The sequence below is a fragment of the Meles meles genome, chromosome 9 (assembly GCF_922984935.1).
Source record: "Meles meles chromosome 9, mMelMel3.1 paternal haplotype, whole genome shotgun sequence".
Lineage (NCBI taxonomy): Eukaryota > Metazoa > Chordata > Mammalia > Carnivora > Mustelidae > Meles > Meles meles.
In genome coordinates, this window is record NC_060074.1 from 82,925,055 (window position 1) to 82,943,204 (window position 18,150).

General features: G+C 44.4%; 1 protein-coding gene across 1 annotated transcript in view; it reads right to left on the reverse strand.

Moving 5' to 3' along the window:
* KIF5C (kinesin family member 5C) overlaps positions 1 to 1,802 on the reverse strand; it is a 153,540-nt gene extending 151,738 nt beyond the window's left edge. The window contains exon 1 of the mRNA XM_046019619.1: positions 1,297 to 1,802. Within this exon, the coding sequence (XP_045875575.1) occupies positions 1,297 to 1,422 (126 nt within the window). The 5' untranslated portion in view covers positions 1,423 to 1,802. The remainder of the gene's footprint in view (positions 1 to 1,296) is intronic.
* Between the last annotated feature and the right edge of the window lie 16,348 nt (positions 1,803 to 18,150).

The window sequence follows — 18,150 nt, forward strand, 5'->3', positions numbered from 1 at the left end:
CGGCAGAGACCCTGGATAAACTGTCACCTGTCAATCACTTGACCTAAATACACCAGCCACTGGGGGAATCGGAGGGAGGGGGTTAGCCGGAGCATGCTCAGTAATCAGGATGACATCACTTAATCAATGCCAGGGACGGGAAGGCTGCATCAGCAGCCTCGAGCGGACTGCCAGGAATATGTCAGCGGGGATCGGGAGGCTCCCATTAACTCGGTCCCTCCCCACGCGGCTCGCATACAAAGAGGGCACCGTCAGCTACACACGCTGGGGACAACGGAGGGTGAAAGGGCGGGGGGGGGGGGGAGGGGGGAAGGCTGGTTTATTTCATTTGACATATTGCTTTAAGAACTAAAACCCAATGGTATTCCCTGCCCCCACCGGCAGCCCGGTCTGCAGAAAGGGAGCCAAGTGGGAGGAGGGGAAGAGGGGACGAAGGGAAAGGTAGGAAGAGGGTGGGGGGGAGGTTTGACCCAACCACACAAAGTAACTTCTACTACTGGCAGAGAGGGGCTATTTGGCTGCGCTCTGGGCTCCCTAGCCCCACAGATATGGGCACACTGCCTACTCTCCATCCAGGGCGAGGAACATCCGAGGGTTTGTGGACAGCAGGTCGCCGCACTGGGGAGGGGTCAGACCCGGAGACCACGTCCAGGGCAGCCTGGATTGAGAGGAAGCAGGAGACACACCAGGCCTTCCCGGGGACACCAAGGCCATCAGTGTTCCCCACATCCCCCGCCTTCTGCACGCAGGGCAAGGTGAAACGCCGCGGGGAGCCGCGTCTACACGGCGTGGGAGCTCCCAGCCGAGGCTAGGATTTTTCCAGTACCTTTTTTTTCTTTTCCTTTTGCAAAGGTCGTGAGAAGAACAGGTAAAGTGTTCGATAAATCGAACTGATGCCTGGAATCATTTGTGGGGTGCAGAGATCGTACTTTAAGGGGAACCTGAGAACCCCGCCTGAGGGTAACGGGAGCACTCTACCCACGCGGCGTGGCCAAGCCGGGAACAATAGGCCCACGAGGGCCCCCACCCCGAGAACAATGGCGGCGCCGAACCCTTCCTCGCCCCCCACCTCTACTCTCGCCACCTGGGCCCGCCCTGCCGCCCCCAGTCGCCTCTCCACCGCCCGGGAGCGAACTACAGGGCGTGGGGGAGGGGGTTTCTCTTCAAGTCTATGGGAGAGGGCGACCCTGTGGGGGATGTCCGAAGGGGTGGCGGAACACCTCTGCCGTCTGGGGCGTTCGGAAGCCCGGCTGCGGCGCGAAGCAGCAGGGGAAGCCACGCATCCCGGACACTTACCCCAATCACCACGGTCTCATCGCCTTTAAATTTGGGGATGAATTTGTCCCCTCGGAGAATCTCTGCTTCGTTGAGGGGCCGGAACCGGCACATCACTTTGATGCTGCATTCGGCTGGATCCGCCATCTCGGCCGGCGGCAGGGAGGGGGAGCGGGGAAGGGTGGGGGGCCGGGGCTCAGCAGGACGAGGGAGGAGGCCACGAACCGCACCGCCTGCAGCCTCCAACGAAGCTTCTCAGCAGGTCATCGCGAACTCGGCGGGCTGGGCAGCTCGGGCCGCTCCCAGACCGGGTAGGTTTCTATAAGCCTCCGGCCCCTCCGGTCCTGTAGACTTGCCTTCCCTGGCCTGGTCCCGGCCGGGCGCGGCGCTCCAGGCCCACCTGCCCGCGACCACGCGGCCGGCGGACTAGGCGATGCGCAGGGAGCGAGCCTCGCCCGGCTCAGACCTCCCGGGCTCCTGCGCGCTCAGCCATCCTGCATCAGCACCAGCGCGCTCCGCCACCTCCCCGGCCCGCCCCTTCGCCCCGCCCACCTCCGGCTCGCCCCGGGACGGTGACGTCACTGCGGAGATCCGCCCCGCCCTCGCCCCGGCTTCAAGTGTGGAAGAATCCTGGGACTTGTAGTCTCTCCACTTGCTAGTGGAAGGACAAGGATGCTACTTACACTTGGCTTTTGGGTACAACGGTGGTACCCCAGATTCCACCTCCGAAAGCCTACAGTTCTGGTCTGGCTGCCCAAGCCAAGAACAGGGTGGAGGTCATATCCAGCATTCCCAGTTAAAATCTCTATATAAACCAGGTCTATATCCCCTTTTACATGTTTTCATGATCTCCAAGGAAAAGCTTTAAATCAATGGCCAGCAGAAACGTTATAAAGCATTTTCTCTGTGCTGAACTGTTTTGTAAGAGTTGTGATGAAATTGAGGGAAAAAATTTGCATGAATATTTGAAACCATCATTCCCCAAAATGCCTGCACATACCAGTTCACAACATATGTTAGATCAGGGACTGCTTTAATATCTGATGAATGTTGAGGACATTTTCCATAACAAGAACCAAAAACAAATTCATACACACCCAAAGATTTTTCACACTATTTCATTGGATTTGGGGACAACAAAAGCCTGCCTGTGATTCCCAGGTTAAGAACCTCTTAATCCCTATTCATGATAATGAGGTTTACAGAACTTCTGTCTAATGCCAACTTAGAACCTGTAGAATAAGCAGAATATATACAGGATCAAGTTCTAAAGTCCTTTGCATAATATAGAACCCATGATCAGATTTTTGTCTACTTATGGTTTCATCTCCTACACTTCTTGTCATAATGTTTACACATTGACAAACTACTTGTGGCTTCCACCATTCACCAATTTCTGTGCTTGTTCTGATACTTTGTGTAAGCCATTTGCTCTCTAGGAGTCATCCATTCATGCCTATTACTAAGTAAACATATTAAATAGGGCTCACAGAGTAAAAACTAATAGAAACACAAATGGAGCCACTATGGAGAAAGGAGAATTTATCAGAAGAATCCAGATTATCGTGCTTATTCAAAAAATGATTAAACAATGGAGCCAGGGAACAGGCAGGCTACCAACACACTCTCTCTCTATCTCTTGTCCCTGTTTCCTCTTTATATTGGCCTCATTCTTTCTCACTCCAGATCATTCCAAATGTCAGGAAACCCAGCTGCCAAAAGTCCCTGGGATTCATTCTTCAATATATACCACTAGATAAGGATAGATGTCTGTTTGGAGTTTGGGTTTGGGGAAAAAAAAAAAAACAACTAGGGAAAGCCTATGACTGACATAGGCTTAGGTGTCTAGCCCTAGGCGACTCAATCAGAGTGAAGAACTTTGCAAGATCTTTGAGGAATACCATGGTGGGAAGGTCCCAAAAGAAGAGGGATGTCATTCCCAGAAAAAGAACATGGTTCTGGGCTGGCCAAACAATTAGATGTCCACTCTCCCTTTCCAGTTCTACCTTTTCCTCTTTGACTCAACTCAACCCTCCTTCCTTAGGTAGCCTTCTCTGACTTACTAAACCCCCACAAAGGGTAGGTGTCCTCCTTGTTCTCCTCATAATCTCCTATGCACATCTCTATTACTACATTCTCATGGGCAATAATTATCTGTCTCATCTTTATGTCTCTAGCATCTAGTGCATAGCAGTGCATGTTGGATAAGTAATCCAACCTAGAAGGAAGTGCTATCTGAGTAAGTAAACAGCCCGGCCACTTACTAGATGTGGGAACCAAGGAAAGGTATTTAATTCCCTTAAGACTCCATTTTATCTCTGTCATTGGAATAATAATCATCTCATAGAGGTTTTGAGGGAATTAGAAGAAATAATACTTTTGAAGCACGTAGCATGGTGCCTGACGTGCACATAGTATAAACCCTTGAATGTTAGTGGTGGTGGTTGCTGTTGTGTGTTGAACAAATGGTGGTAAAACAAAAGCGTTACTTAGTTAATTTAAGGAATACATCTGTTGCTTTAATGCAAGTACACCTGGGAATACAGTTTTTCTGCCTAGCTTGCGAAGACAGACCTACTAAAACAAACTTTCATAAGCCATTATGAGCAGCACCAATTTGATTTCCTGTCCTCAGATGCAGGGAAAGTAGGTTTAAAAAAGGCCCAAGCACCAAATTCTCATCATTTTATAGTTCTCAGGCTCTGACTCAGACATCTACCATCTTTAGCAGTCACCTTCATGATATCCTGGAGAGATCAGCCCAATCCCCAGTTTCTCCGAAACCACAGAGGATTGCCAGACCCTTATGCACATGGGTAACGTGGGTGGAAAGACCTGTGTGCCTCTGGGTTCATTATTCATTTATTCATTCATCTATCTGTTCATCAACTATTAACTGAGCAAATGACATTTGCTACCACTAAATATATAAAGTTAGGTTTATTAAATGAACTCTTTACCACAGGGTTAATAAAGGGGTATCTGGATGGCTCAGTTGGTTGAACATACAGCTCTTGGTTTCAGTACAGGTCATGACCTCAGGGTTGTGAGATCAAGCCTGACATCAGGCTCCACACTCAACAGGGAGCTTGTTTGAGATTTTTTTCTCTCCCTCTGCTCCTTCCACTACTCACTCTCTTTCTCTCAAAGTAAATTAATTAATTTTAAAAGAAGGTTTGATAAAGACTTCCCCTGTCCCCTCCTTCCCATGTGCAACTTGAGCAGAAGTTACAAAATAAATCATTATCCTCAAGAAGCATAGAAATAAGGTAGATATTCTGGGTAGACAGCTCAGTGGTGGCTAAGATTTGATTAATCAATCAAAGGGATGGAGGTTTAAAAAAAAGGGGGGGGGGAAGGTGGACTAGTCAGGATTGAAAAATCCTAGGGAAAGTCTATGATTGGCCAGCTCTTAAAAATACCCAAACACAGAAAACAAAAGAGAAAATAGATAAACTGAACAACATCAAAATGATACACTTTTATATATCAAAGGATACTATTAATAGAGTGAAAAGGCAACTCACAGAATGGAAGAAGATATTTGCAAATCATATACTGATTAAGGGGTATCCAGAATATATAAAGAACTACTACAAATCAACAATAAAAGAAAATCTGATTTTAAAATGGGCAAAGGACTTTAATAGGTATTTCTCCAAAGAAAATATACAAATGGCCAATAAGCACAGAAAAAGATGCTCAATATCACTAATCTTACAGAAATGCAAATCAAAACCACAATGAGATACCACATCACATCCATTAGAAAGGCTATTATAGACCACCACCAACAAACACAGAAAATAAGTGTTGAAGAAGATATGGAGAAATCAAAACTCTTGTGCACTGTTGGTGGGAACATAAAATGGTGCAGACACTATGGAACTCCTCAAAAAATTAAAAATAGATTAACAGATGATCCTAATTCTACTTCTGCATATATATTCCAAAGTATTGAAATCAGGGACTCAGATATTTGTACATCCATGTTCATAGCAACATTATTCTCATTAACTAAAATGTGAAAGCAAACCAAGTGTACATCTATGGATGAATGAATAAATACAATGTGGTATATATACATACAATATAATATTTTTCAGCCTCAAAAATAAATTCTGACATACACTACAATATGTATGAGCCTTGAGGAAATTGTGTTAAGGGAAATAAGAAAGTCACAAGAAGATAAATATCTATCATGCCACTTAAAGGATTCAAATTCATAGAGAGAAAGTAGAATGGTAGTTGCCAGGGGCATGAGGGAAGGGAGAATGGGGAGTTATTATTTAATGAGTATGGAGTTTTAGTTTGGGAAAAAAAAATGTTCTGGAGATTGATAGTGGTAATGATTGCATAACAATGTGAATGTACCTAATACCACTGAACTGTACACTTAATAATAGTTAAAATGGCAAAATTTTTGCTATAAAATATATATTTTTTATTGTGGTATATTTTGCCATAGTTTTTTTTTTAAGGTTTTATTTATTTATTTGACTGACTGACAGAGAGCACAAGCAGGCAGAGAGGCAGGCAGGGAGAGATGAAGGGAAGAAGGCTCCCTGCCAAGCAGAGAGCCCAATGCAGGGCTCAACCCCAGGACCCTGGGATCATGACCCTGGGGTCATGGGACCTGAGCCGAAGGCAAAGGCTTTAACCCACTGAGCCACCCAGGCACCCATATTTTATCATAATTTTAAAAAGATAGAAACCCTTATGTACAGTCGGTAGGAAAGTAAATTGGTGCAACCATTATGGAAAACAGTATGGAGGTTCTTCAAAAAAAAATTTTTAAATGGAGCTACCATATGATCCAGCAATCCCGCTTCTGGGTATTTATCCAAAGGAAATGAAATCACTGTCTCAAAGAGATGTACGCACTCCTATGCTCGTTGCAGCATTATTTACAATAGCCAAGATAGGGAAACAACTCAAGTGCCCATCAAGAAACGAATGGATAAAGAACACACAAGAACACACACACACACACACATACACACACGTGAGTGAATATTATTCAGCCATAAAAATATACTGCCAAAAAAAAAAAATATACTGCCATTTGCAACAACATGAATGGACCTTGATGGCATTATGCCAAGTGAAATAAGTCAGAGAGAGAAAGATGGCTACTATATGATCTCACTTATATGTGGAAACTAAACAGACAAACAAAAACGAACTCATAGACACAGTCAACAAGTTGGTCGTTGTCAGGGGCATGGGGTAGGGGTGGGGGAATTGGAAGATGGGAGCCAAAAGTACAAACTTCCAGTTATAAGGTAAGTAAATCCTAGGGATGTTATGTACAGCATGGTAATGATAGTTAACAATACTGTGTTGCATATTTGAAAGTTGCCAAGAGAATAGAGCTCTCATCACAAGAAAAAAATTTGTCACTATGTATGGGGACATAGGTTAACTAAACTCATTGTGGTGATCACTCCACAATATATACATATATCAAGTCATGAAGCTGTGTCTCTGAAATTAATACAACATGTCAATTGTATCTCAATTTTTAAAAACATATAACATCAAAAGAACAAGAAATTGACCTTTGAAAACCTTCCTGAATATCTCTGCTTTGGCACCTGAGGACCTGCTGCCTTGCAATGATGTTCCTGTTATTGTCTGGTACCATTCTCTAGTGCTTTCCATTTCACAGCTCTTTCTGTTAAATGTCTTGAGTGTGTCTTGCACCTGTGTCTATGTAGTGGGGACCATGCATTATTTACATGCTTGATAGATCATTTCTGAATGATCAATCCATGTCCATCATGATCATGATAATGGCAAGGACAAATGAATTGAATATATGAACCTGAAAATAAGATGCATTGTAGATGGAGCCTTGGGCTCAGGACCTACATTTTTCATTCCTGTTCTGCTGCTAATGAGTTCTATAACTTTGGAAAATGTATTCAGCTTCTCTGAATGACTTTTTTTTTTATTCCATCTGTTGAAATGGTGCTAAAAATATTATCTATTCTGGATAAGTGAGAATTAAAAGAGAGATCTGTGAGAAAATGGTGTGGAAGTGAAGTCTGGGAGAGATTGTGAAGAGATTGGGGGAATCACCCCTCCCAAGAAAACAAGAGAAAAAGGGGGAAAAATGTATCTATTAATATAAAGTTAATCATTCCAAGGCTTGGCATGATGCCAGGCACAAAGTAGCAACTCAGTAAATGTTTTTCATGCGGTCATACATTATTCATTCATAATTCATAAATAGGAATTTCTAGGGTACATGGGTGGCTCAGTCATTAAGCAGCTGCCTTCAGCTCAGGTCCTGATCCCAGGGTGCAGGGATCGAGCCCCTCATCCTGCTCCCTGCTCAGCAGGAAACCTGTTCTCCCTCTCCCACTCCCCCCTGCTTGTGTTCCCTCTCTCGCTGTCTCTCTCTCTCTCTCTGTCAAATAAATAAATAAAATCTTTTTAATGAATGATCAAAAATATGAATTTCCCATTATAGAAATGAATCCCCCGAGGACCCTAGTGAATGAGTCATCTCTGCAGGGGAATGATTAAGTCTGGCTGCCCTGATGTTGGTTCCTGCTTCAATTAACAGGTGTGGAATGCTCTTCCAGAACAGTACCCACTCCACACCTCTTTCTCCTGCGCTGGCAAGGTCTTCCCCAAGCAGGGATTTATGGGTCCTTGGAAGGCAGTTAGCCAACTCACTGGGTAGCACAGGGTAAGGGCCTCAAAAAGATTGGAAGTTCCCTAACCACAGTTTCATCCAGTGCCTCCACCAGCAACACTTGCATGGCCTTCAAACATCACTGCTGAGATAAAACAGAGAGTAGGTTATTCAGACAATGATGAACAGTCTTGCTTTGACTTGCCCGAGCCTGGTAGCAATCAAGGCCGATGCACTGAATTCTCCCCGACACTCCCATTGTCTCCTGAGTATCAGGATCTTTTTGTGAGAACGCTGCTTCTGTCTACTCAGCTCACTCCTAGAGAGCGGTTTCGTCCCAGTCTCTACTGCCAGTAAGAAGTGTAAATTGAAGCAATTATCTGGATTGTTCAAGGAAAAAAAAAACTTCAGAAATGCTTCTGCCTGAGTGATCTAGGTAATTGCTTCAATTTTCACATCAGCTCCCCGTCTTCGGCAGTCACTAGGGTAGCCATTTAACTCAAACCCTGGGGTCTGCTGGTCCCCATGTGGGTTTAATCATTTCTGATTGCCCAGGTCCTGCTTCATTCCTATAAGTACAAAAAATACCTGGCCACAGTGAAGATTAAAAACCAAATGAACAGATGAAAATATTTTTAAAGATGTTGAAAAAATCCCTTGAAAACCTGTGAAACTCGTCTATCGGCGTAGAATAGAAAATCTGGATGTCTTTTAAGATACAGCACCTCAGTTCAAGATGTCCAGGTAACCCGGCTCAGTGGGGAAGAAGCGAAGGCCATCACCTCCCTTTAACACGGCATGAGCTGATCTGAGGGAGGACCTGCTCTCTGTCTAGCTGACGCATCAACTGAGATTCATTGTACTAGATTCTACTTTTAGTATTAATTCTTACAGAAAAAAAATTCGGGGCTTTGGACGAATAAAATGCAAAACCACCTATTCTAAGGAGGGAGAGGAGATGAGAAAGAAAAGCTAAACTCTGTGTCTCGGGGGTGGGAGTGGGGGCACCACAACTGGGCACTGGCAATCCCAGAGCAGAATGCAGGCTCCAGGCACCAGGGCCTGATTAGGAGCCGAGCCTCAGGAGGTGAGGGACATGGACGCCCTGCCCTTTTTAGAGCCATCTCAGCCCAACCCCAGTGTGACCTGTGGGTTGGCAACGTCCTCTTCTTCCAGCAACTGTGCCGAAGTACATTCTGGCCCCGTCTGGAGACAGAATTCCACACTGGAAGTTCCTCTCGCACATCTACTCCCAGGAAAGCATGAAGAAGTATTGTAAACTTTGCTCAAACTGTCCGAGGACTCACAGATGAGGAATTTCTATTGCATACCCCATGGGGACCTACTTAAAAATCAACAGAGACTTCATATCTTCAAAATACCATGTCCACTGTGCACCACAGAGGGTCCCTTTCCCTCCTGACACCCATGTGACTCTTAGCTCCTGGTCCTGACTTCTCCCGCCCAGTTCATCCCCGGTGACGAGCCAATCCATGGCGTTCCAGCTCTGTCCCAGGTTTGTAACCCCAAACTCATCGTAATGCTCAGCAAAGCACAGGGGACTCCTCTGGTCAGCAGCTGACCCTCCTCAGACACTGTGGGAAAGAAGAATAAATATAAACATGTTCTGTAACCCACAGTGAAGAAATACAGCAGCACCCTCTGTAAGCAGTGTCTTGGAAACATGTTAAAGACACCTGAGATTTCCAAGGTTGATGCGGTTCCCTATAGAGGTCCTCCTTTACTTTTTGAGGTAGTAAATGAGATGGGGGGGGTGTTCAATAAAAGTCAAAGAAATAGTATCCAAAGAGAAGAAGCCTTTTTTTTTTCAACAATTGTGTTAGTTATCATTGTGTAACAAATTACCCCAAAACCTAAAAGCTTAAAACATTTGTTATTTCACAGTGAGTCCGGCATCTGGGCATCACTTAGCCGAGCAATGTGGCCCAGGTTCTTTCTCTAATATAGCCAGGGTTATAAACATCTCAAGGCTCAACTAGGAAAGGATCCACTTCCAAGCTTGCTCTTGTGGTTTTTGGTAGAATTCCATTCCTCACTGACCATTGGCTACCCTTAGCTCCTTGTTATATAAACCTCCCAAGAGCAATAGGCATCAACAGAACAAGTGAGAAAAAAAAAAAAAAAACAAGACGGCTCTTGGTTTGGTTTGGTTTTGTTTTAAAGCTCTACTTATGTATTTCAAAGAAGGAGAGTGTGCACAGGCTCCTGAGCAGGGGTAGGGACAGAGGGAGAGGGGAGGTAGCCTCCCTGCTAAATGCAGAACCCTATTCAGGGCTGGATTCCACCTCCCAGAGATCATGACCTGTACTCCTGAGCTGAAACCAAGAGTGAGATGCTCAACGAATTATAGGACCAGATGCCCCAAATATCACAGTTTTTTAGAGCTTAATCTTATCCATTCCTTTTGTCACGCTCCATTGATTAGATGCAAACCACTAGTCCCGCACACCTTCAAAAGGAAGGTATTCCACTTAGGTGTGAATATCAGGAGGCATAGATCAATGGGGCCATTTTAGAAGGCTTAACAACCAATAAATAAACTAACTCTCACTTACTGATCACTTATACTGAAACAGGGCAGAGAGTAGAATCAAGCAATACAACTTTGGAAACAGACCTTTCTCTCAAAAAGAGTTTCATTCTAGGTGGGAGATAAGATACACAGTGATTAAAAGAAAAAGAACAACGATTCTAAGGCAAGGAAAAAAAAAAAACCCACAAAAGCAAAACCAAAAAACCCCCTGAGATAGCTATCATCAAAGGAAAAAAGCAATACATTAAACTTCACAAAAATACAAAATCGTAGGGGCACCTGGGTGGCTCAGTCAGTTAAGCGTCTGCCTTCAGCTTCGGTCATGATCCCAGGGTCCTGGGATCGAGCCCTGCATCGGGCTCCCTGCTCAGGGGGAAGCCTGTTTCACTCTCTCCCTCTGCTGCTCTTCCTGCTTGTGCTCACTCTCTCACACATTCTGTCTGTCTCTCTCTGTCAAATAAGTAAATAAAATCCTTTAAAAAAATATAAAATCCTATACCTCAAACGTCATATACAATAATAAAATAAAACAATCCATTAAGGAAGGGTTTTGCAACATATAAAACAAAGAGTCAATATCATTAATAAAGAATTCTTATAAATCAATGTGACAGTTGTAATGCACAATAGAAAACCTAGCCCAGAACATAAAAACTCAATATACAAAAGAATTACAAATTATCCGTAAATGCATGAAAATTATTTCACCTCATTAGTAACCAAAATAACGTCTATTACACTGACAAAGTTACAAAGAGTAATAACCTGCAATATTGTAATATATACAGAGAAGGTAACCTTCTCTTACCCTACTGGTACAAAGGTAGATGTGTTTAATTTTTCTGGGAGGCCAACATGAATCAAACCCTGAAAAATGGACAGGTACAGACTTCCCACTAAAGTAACAGTGATACCAGACATGAAAGCACTTGTACCTTTAAGGAAACAGGAAGTGCAAAATGGGATGGAGATATCTGGGGACTAAAACTGGAAGGTGAGTTTGTGCCAAATCATCGGGAGCTTGGACAACAGATCATGGTGTCTGAATGGTGTTCAACTGGTAGTGGGAAGTCATTGGAAGTTTTTAAGTAGGAGAGTCATGTGATATAAGAAGAGTTCTAAGCCCAGTTGGAGACATCAACGAGATAGGAATCTAGAGATAGAATTGGACAGACTCATCTCTCTCTCCACAGGATCTCTGCTCCTCCCCCTCTGGCTTCACTGTCCAGTAGATCCAAACAGATAGCCCTTCTTACTGAATGGAAACTTGGATGAATAGCTCTAGCCTTTTAGACTCTTTTGATCTCAGACATCTGAAGCCTATCAGCATGAGCCAGAGGGAGAGAGATATGGCCTCCCATCAGGCATGGAACTGGACACACACCACAAAGGGCAGCAATGGAAGTACATAATCCAGGGTGTGTCACTTAGGATTTCTAGGGTTGCAAGTGACAGAAGTTTGCTTGAGTTAGCTCAAGCAAAAGCAGAAAAGGAATTAATTGTAATTCTTGATGAAATAAGGCTGGAATGCAACTGGGCTCAGAATCAAGGACTTGAATATTGTAAAGTTTTCTGTCTCGTCTTTGCTTCTTTCTGGGCACATGCTTTCTTCCTTTTCTCTTTGCCTATTGGGTTCTTTGGCTTCCCTAGGCTGTATCACAGAATAGTCAGCTCGGCCAGCTCGAATGTTTGTATATAAAACAAGCTGGAGAATTACAAAAGCTCTGTCTCTCTCAGCCCCAATATCAGTGTCTGAGGAAGGACTCTGATGGGTTCCGCTCAGGTAAGCTCCCCTGTTGGACAAATCACCTCAGCCGAAGGGCAACATCACGTTCAACAATCATGGCTGTCAGAAGTAATTCCTTAACCAAGTGGACTGGGGTGGGGGGTGGGTGAAAGGGCAGGTCCCAGGAAGGGGGAAGCCCTGGAAAAACACCATGGTGTTGGTATCAATGGAACTTGGAGAGTAACAGAGGCCATGAGAGAGACGTCATCTTGCCCCTACAGAATTCTTCCCCAAATTGTTGCTGATGCAGCAGTATTCAATGCTGTACGCCCTCCATAATATCCTTCATTTCAGATTCAATTCTGCCAATGTCCCCACTTTCTGTTCCTCTCTGACCATTTCTCTCTCTCTCTTACACACACACACACACACACACACACACGCACACACGCACACTCGCAGAGACAGAGAGAGACTACCTAATGACAGTCAGTAAAATCCAGAGCTAACAGAGTCCTGATATGGCCACCAGTAAGCCTGCCACCATCAGCCTCTGCTTTGGGAAGCCAGCTGACTCACTTGGTCCAGCTGCCCTGTAGACAGCTTAAAGGTGGCTCTATTTTGTCCTTAAATGACCCATTTCCTTTTGAGAGAAGATAAATTGAACTAAAAAGAATTAACTGGATAAGACGCTTTAAACTGACCCAGAAAAGATAAGAATTTGACAGAGTGCTTAAAAAAACCCCAACCCTGAAAACACTTAATGAAGCTTCCAGGCTCTGCCAGTATAAACACATAGTTGTGAGCAGCGTGACAGCTTGAACCCATTTGGCAAACGATTCCCTAGCCCCATTTGAAGGACTTTTACTCCTACAATACACATGTTGGCAATATTCAGCTTTTGAATCCTGATTAATGAAAATGAATTGAGTTTATGTTGCTTCTTTGTCCACTTTTACAGGCATTCATCTGTCCACCTCAGCAAAATACTAGCATTCAAAATGTGAACTCTAGGGCTCATTTTACTTTATTTAATCCATACTATAAGCACTCAGTTATATATGTGTATATTTATATTAACACACACACGTATGTATTACATATATGTGATGAAGATCTTTGTTACAGTGTTTTGAAAAAATTATTCATTGACTCCTTTATTCCATGGCTATCCACAGACATTCGTTCACTCCACAAGTATTTATACAGATACTGTTCTGGGTGCTGGGGATGCAACAGTGACAGGATAGACAGAATCCAAGTCCTCATCATCCTCCATCCTACTGGAAGAGGTAGACAAACAAATAATAAGTATGTGCCATGATACGTCACACAGTAATACAAGCACTGAAGAAAAGCAAAGAAGGGTAAAATGCTAATGAGGAATGGTAGTTTCTATTCCAGTTCAGGCAATAAGGAGTCACAAGAAATTTGGAGATATGTTTCAATCCTTAAACTCCTTTTTTTTTTATTTATTTGACAGACAGAGATCACAAGTAGGCAGAGAGGCAGGCAGAGAGGAGGAAGCAGGCTCCCTGCTGAGCAGAGAGCCTGATGCAGGGCTCCATCTCAGGACCCTGGGATCACGACCTGAGCCGAAAGCAGAGACTTTAACCCACTGAGCCACCCAGGCGCTCCCAATCCTTAAACTCTTAACCCAAGAAGAAACATAAGGAAAGACACACAAACAAATACACCACACACCCCCAACGAAAGAATGTAGGGAAGGATTTAGAAACAGCGGGATGACACTAGTTAGCTACTGCTGAGTCACAAACCACTCCAAAAGGCAGTGGCCTAGAGCAAGTACCATTTATTATTTCTCAGCAGACTCAGGGGCTCTGGGGAGTTCTGCTAAGCTTAGCTAGGCTGGGCCCTGCTGACGTCGGCTGGGCTCCCTCACATTTCAGGTGATCATCTGGTTGTCAGTGGGTTCTAAGATGCTCTTGGCTCTTCCCAAATATTTCTCACATCCCTCGTGGTGGAAGCCAGGCATGATGTCAGGGCAAGAGAGAGGTGTGAGCATGAGCAAACCCAACCGTGTAAGGGATTAGTGCAATTGTGCATGTACTTTTCAAGCCTCTGCTTGCCTCACATTCGCTAACATCAGTCACATCAAGCCACATGTCTGAGACAAGAGACACAGTGAGAGGTGACCACAAAGTTCTAGGACCAGGGGTGTAAATAAGGACTGAACTCTGTCCCGCTCAAATCCATATGTTGGAGTCCTAACTTCCAATATGACTGTACCTAGAGATAAAGGATCTTTAGGAAGGTAATTAATTTAAACAAGGTCATAAGAGTGGGGTTCTAACCTCATAGGGTTATAATCTGATAGGACTGTGGCCTTCTAAGAAGAGGAAGCAAGAAATCCCTTTCTCCTTCTCTACCATGTGAGGACTCAGTGAGAGGATGGCCATCGGAAGCCAGGAAGAAACCTCTCACCAGAACCTGACCCTGCCAGCACCTTGACCTTGGACTTCTCAGCCTCCAGAACTGTGAGAAAATCGATTTCTGTTGTTTAGCCCCCCAGGCTCTGGTATTTTGTTATGGCTACCTGAGCTCACTAGGACAGGTGTGGACACATAAAGGCCATATACTACCACAAGAAGGGAAAAGGGAAGAAGATAGGCAGGGAGAAAGAGAAGTTTGCTTCTTTTAAAATGCGTGTAGTTGAAAAGAGGAACACATTTCCCTCTCCTTCAGAAAGTGGGTCGTGTGTTCTGTGACCATCTGCAACCCCCATCTGTAAGCAGAAGGCAGTGAGAAGGTGAAGAGGATTGGGACCAGGCAGAAAGTGACCAGGACTGCCTCACTTCGTTCCAAAAACACTTAGAAATGGTTTGGGGATTTTCCATGCTTGGAACAAAACAAAGTGCTGTGTGAAAGGTTTTCATTCCACCTGGACAGCTCTCATCACAGCCTATTCTCTTCCTATCTTCAGAATGTCAGGTAAGCCTTAGGAATACATTTAAAAATCAGAAGATGTTCTCCTACCTAATAGACTTTGTGGACAACTATAGGCATCCCTACTTTAAAATATAAATATGAGACACTTGGGTGGCTCTGTCAGTTAAGCTTCTGAGTTGATTTCAGCTCAGGTCATGATCTCGAGGTCATGAGATCAAGCCCCGTGTTGGGTTCCACGCTAAGCTGGGAGTCTGTTGGAGACTCTCTCCATTTCCCTCTGCTCCTCCTGCTTATGGTCTCTCAGTCTTTGTCTAAAATAAATAAATAAATCTTTAAAAACATCTATATAAATATAACATTGGTTTTAACTAGCAAGCCCACCTTAATATACTTTGGGTTGAGTTATTGCAAAAATCCTAATCAAAAGAGAATATTCATTCATTTGATGGGATTGATCACAAGACTCTCTTCTAGGAGCTCTAAGGCCTCCTCTAACTCAAAAATGAAATGTATCTTCTTGCTAGCCCAGGAGCTACTAAGAGAAGCAAGATAAGCAAGACGTGGTTCCTGTGTTTCCAGTGGAGGAAGAAAGACATGGAAAATAATCAACAGTGTGAATGTTGGGCTTGCCTTGGTACATTTGGAAGAGTGGACCTGTGGCATTTACAGACAAAAGCCATGTTCTTGTGGGAGGAATGTAGAGTATCCCCCAGGAGTTGGAGTGGACAGTCAAGCCACTTTCACTACCCTGACAGAGGGAGCCAAGTCTCAGATAGGTGGGAGACAAGGTTCAGGTTCTCATGAGCCCTCTCTGTTTGGAAGCTTGGACAACAGGTAGTCCAGGGGTGGTGGGCCCTCAGAGGGTAGGGCCGCATCACTGCAAACTCCTGTATATAACCCAAAGATGCCTTTCTCTGTTTTCAGGCATTAGGAGTGGGAGAAGAAAGTTGAAAGAGTGAGTATTGCTTCTCTTCCACCAGGAAGGCCAGCTCACCATGGAATGAAGGCACATGCCTCAGTGACTCAGGGAAGGTCCTTTCCTGGCTTCCTCTCCTCTGGACATTGGCAGAGTGGCTTCCATAAATACTGACTCCGTGGAGATCCCACCATACCTGCCAGCCTTCTGGGACTCCCTGGCTCCAGAGGAAGATTGCTTCTGCTGGAAAATCTCTGTAGAGCGAAGGGAGATGTGTAAGGTGGAAAAGGCAGCTGAGTCTTGGGTTGAGTGCCCTAGAGGTGGAGCTTGAGATGGGCATCCCCATGGAAGTGGGTTCTTGGAGTGAGGGAAGCAGGGAGTGAGGCATAAGACAGACTAGTCCTACCACAAAACTCGGGCATGCAAACTGTCCCACCTGGAGGCAAGGGGGTAGTGTTGTCTACCCTTGTGACAGTCACTAGCTGTGTGCTGTACCCTCCTGGCAGGGAACTGTTCACAGCTAACACTCCCAGGGGCTGGGGAGGGGAGCGCAGCTGGTGAGAGGGTCTGGGTGGGGCACAGTGGTATCTACAATGTGGGGACATTCTCAGCAGAGAGAAGGACCCACATGTGTAAAGAGCCCGTTGTGTCTGGAGATCAGTTCTGCTTGTGTGTAAACTATGACAGTATAAGTTAATACTCCATCAAGTCATGCAGATGAAAGTACAGGCCTCCTGTAAGATGCCAGTGAAATGTCCCATATCCAAATGTCACAGGCTTGATGTGAAGGCCACGGGAGGCCCAACAGACAAAATGTTACTGCAGAAACTCTAAAAGCTCTATACATGTGTCAATAATTTAAGATACACTTAATAAGCATTAGGATTGTGTCCTTTATGCCAAGCACTGTGCTAGACAGTAGGGATACAGCAGGGATACAGAACTTATGATTTAGTGCAGGAGGCAGATATCACGGACATACAAACACCTACTGAATTCCAACAGTGACAGATAATTTGGAAAGGAAAGTGCAGGATGCATGGTGGTATGGGTTGGAGGACTGAGGTGATTAGGGGAGGGTTCACTGAGCAAATGCCATTTAAACTAAGATGGTGGAAGAATAAGGAATAAAATGTGTGAAAAATGTGAGGGTGAGGATACTGGTGGTTCTCAGGGGGAAAAAAGAAACTTGTGGGTCTGGAGCAGACAGACAAACAATGGGCCAGATAGTTCAAGGATCAGAGGTTGAACCATGGAGATTTGATTTTCAGAATTAGATCAATAGGCAGATCTACCCATAGATGGGTAGATCCATAGATGTATAGAGAGATGATGGACAGAATAGACTCTCTCTATCATCTATCTATCTGCTAAGGCTCTCATACATAGAGATTTGTGATTCATTTCCTTCCACTTACCCCCTTCTTTTTCTTTTTTTTCTTTTTTAAGATAGGCTCCATGCTGGCTATGGAGCTCAGTGAGGGGCTTGAACTCATGACCCTGAGAACAAGACCTGAGCTGAGATCAAGAGTTGGATGCTTAACCGGCTGAGCCACATAGGCACCCTCTCCTAGCTCCTTTTAGATGTTTTCAGACACATGTTTTCAATCAATACTAACATCTGTTACAAACTGTCACCATCAGAGCACTAGATTTCAGGTAAGATATATTTATTTACCACTTACCCACATCATTATATCCACTGAATTCTTTATCTAAAATGTCTTTCCTATATATCCCTTTCTTTTTTTTTTTTAAGAATTTTATTTATTTGACAGAGATCACAAGCAGGCAGAGAGACAGAGAGGAGGAAGCAGGCTCCCCGCTGAGCAGAGAGCCCGATGTGGGACTCGATCCCAGGACCCTGAGATCATGACCTGAGCCGAAGGCAGAGGCTTAACCCACTGAGCCACCCAGGCGCCCCTCCCTTTCTTTTAACAATCATCCCAGACTAAGCCGTTATGACATCACACCAAAATTACTGCAGTAGCTTCTTCACTGATCATTCTGGCCCTATACACACTGCTCGCACATTTTTTCTTCCAATAGTCACTCTAAAATGTAATTCCACTTTTATTAGGCCATAAATCATAGCCAATGTGGTAAAGCAACAAACAGAA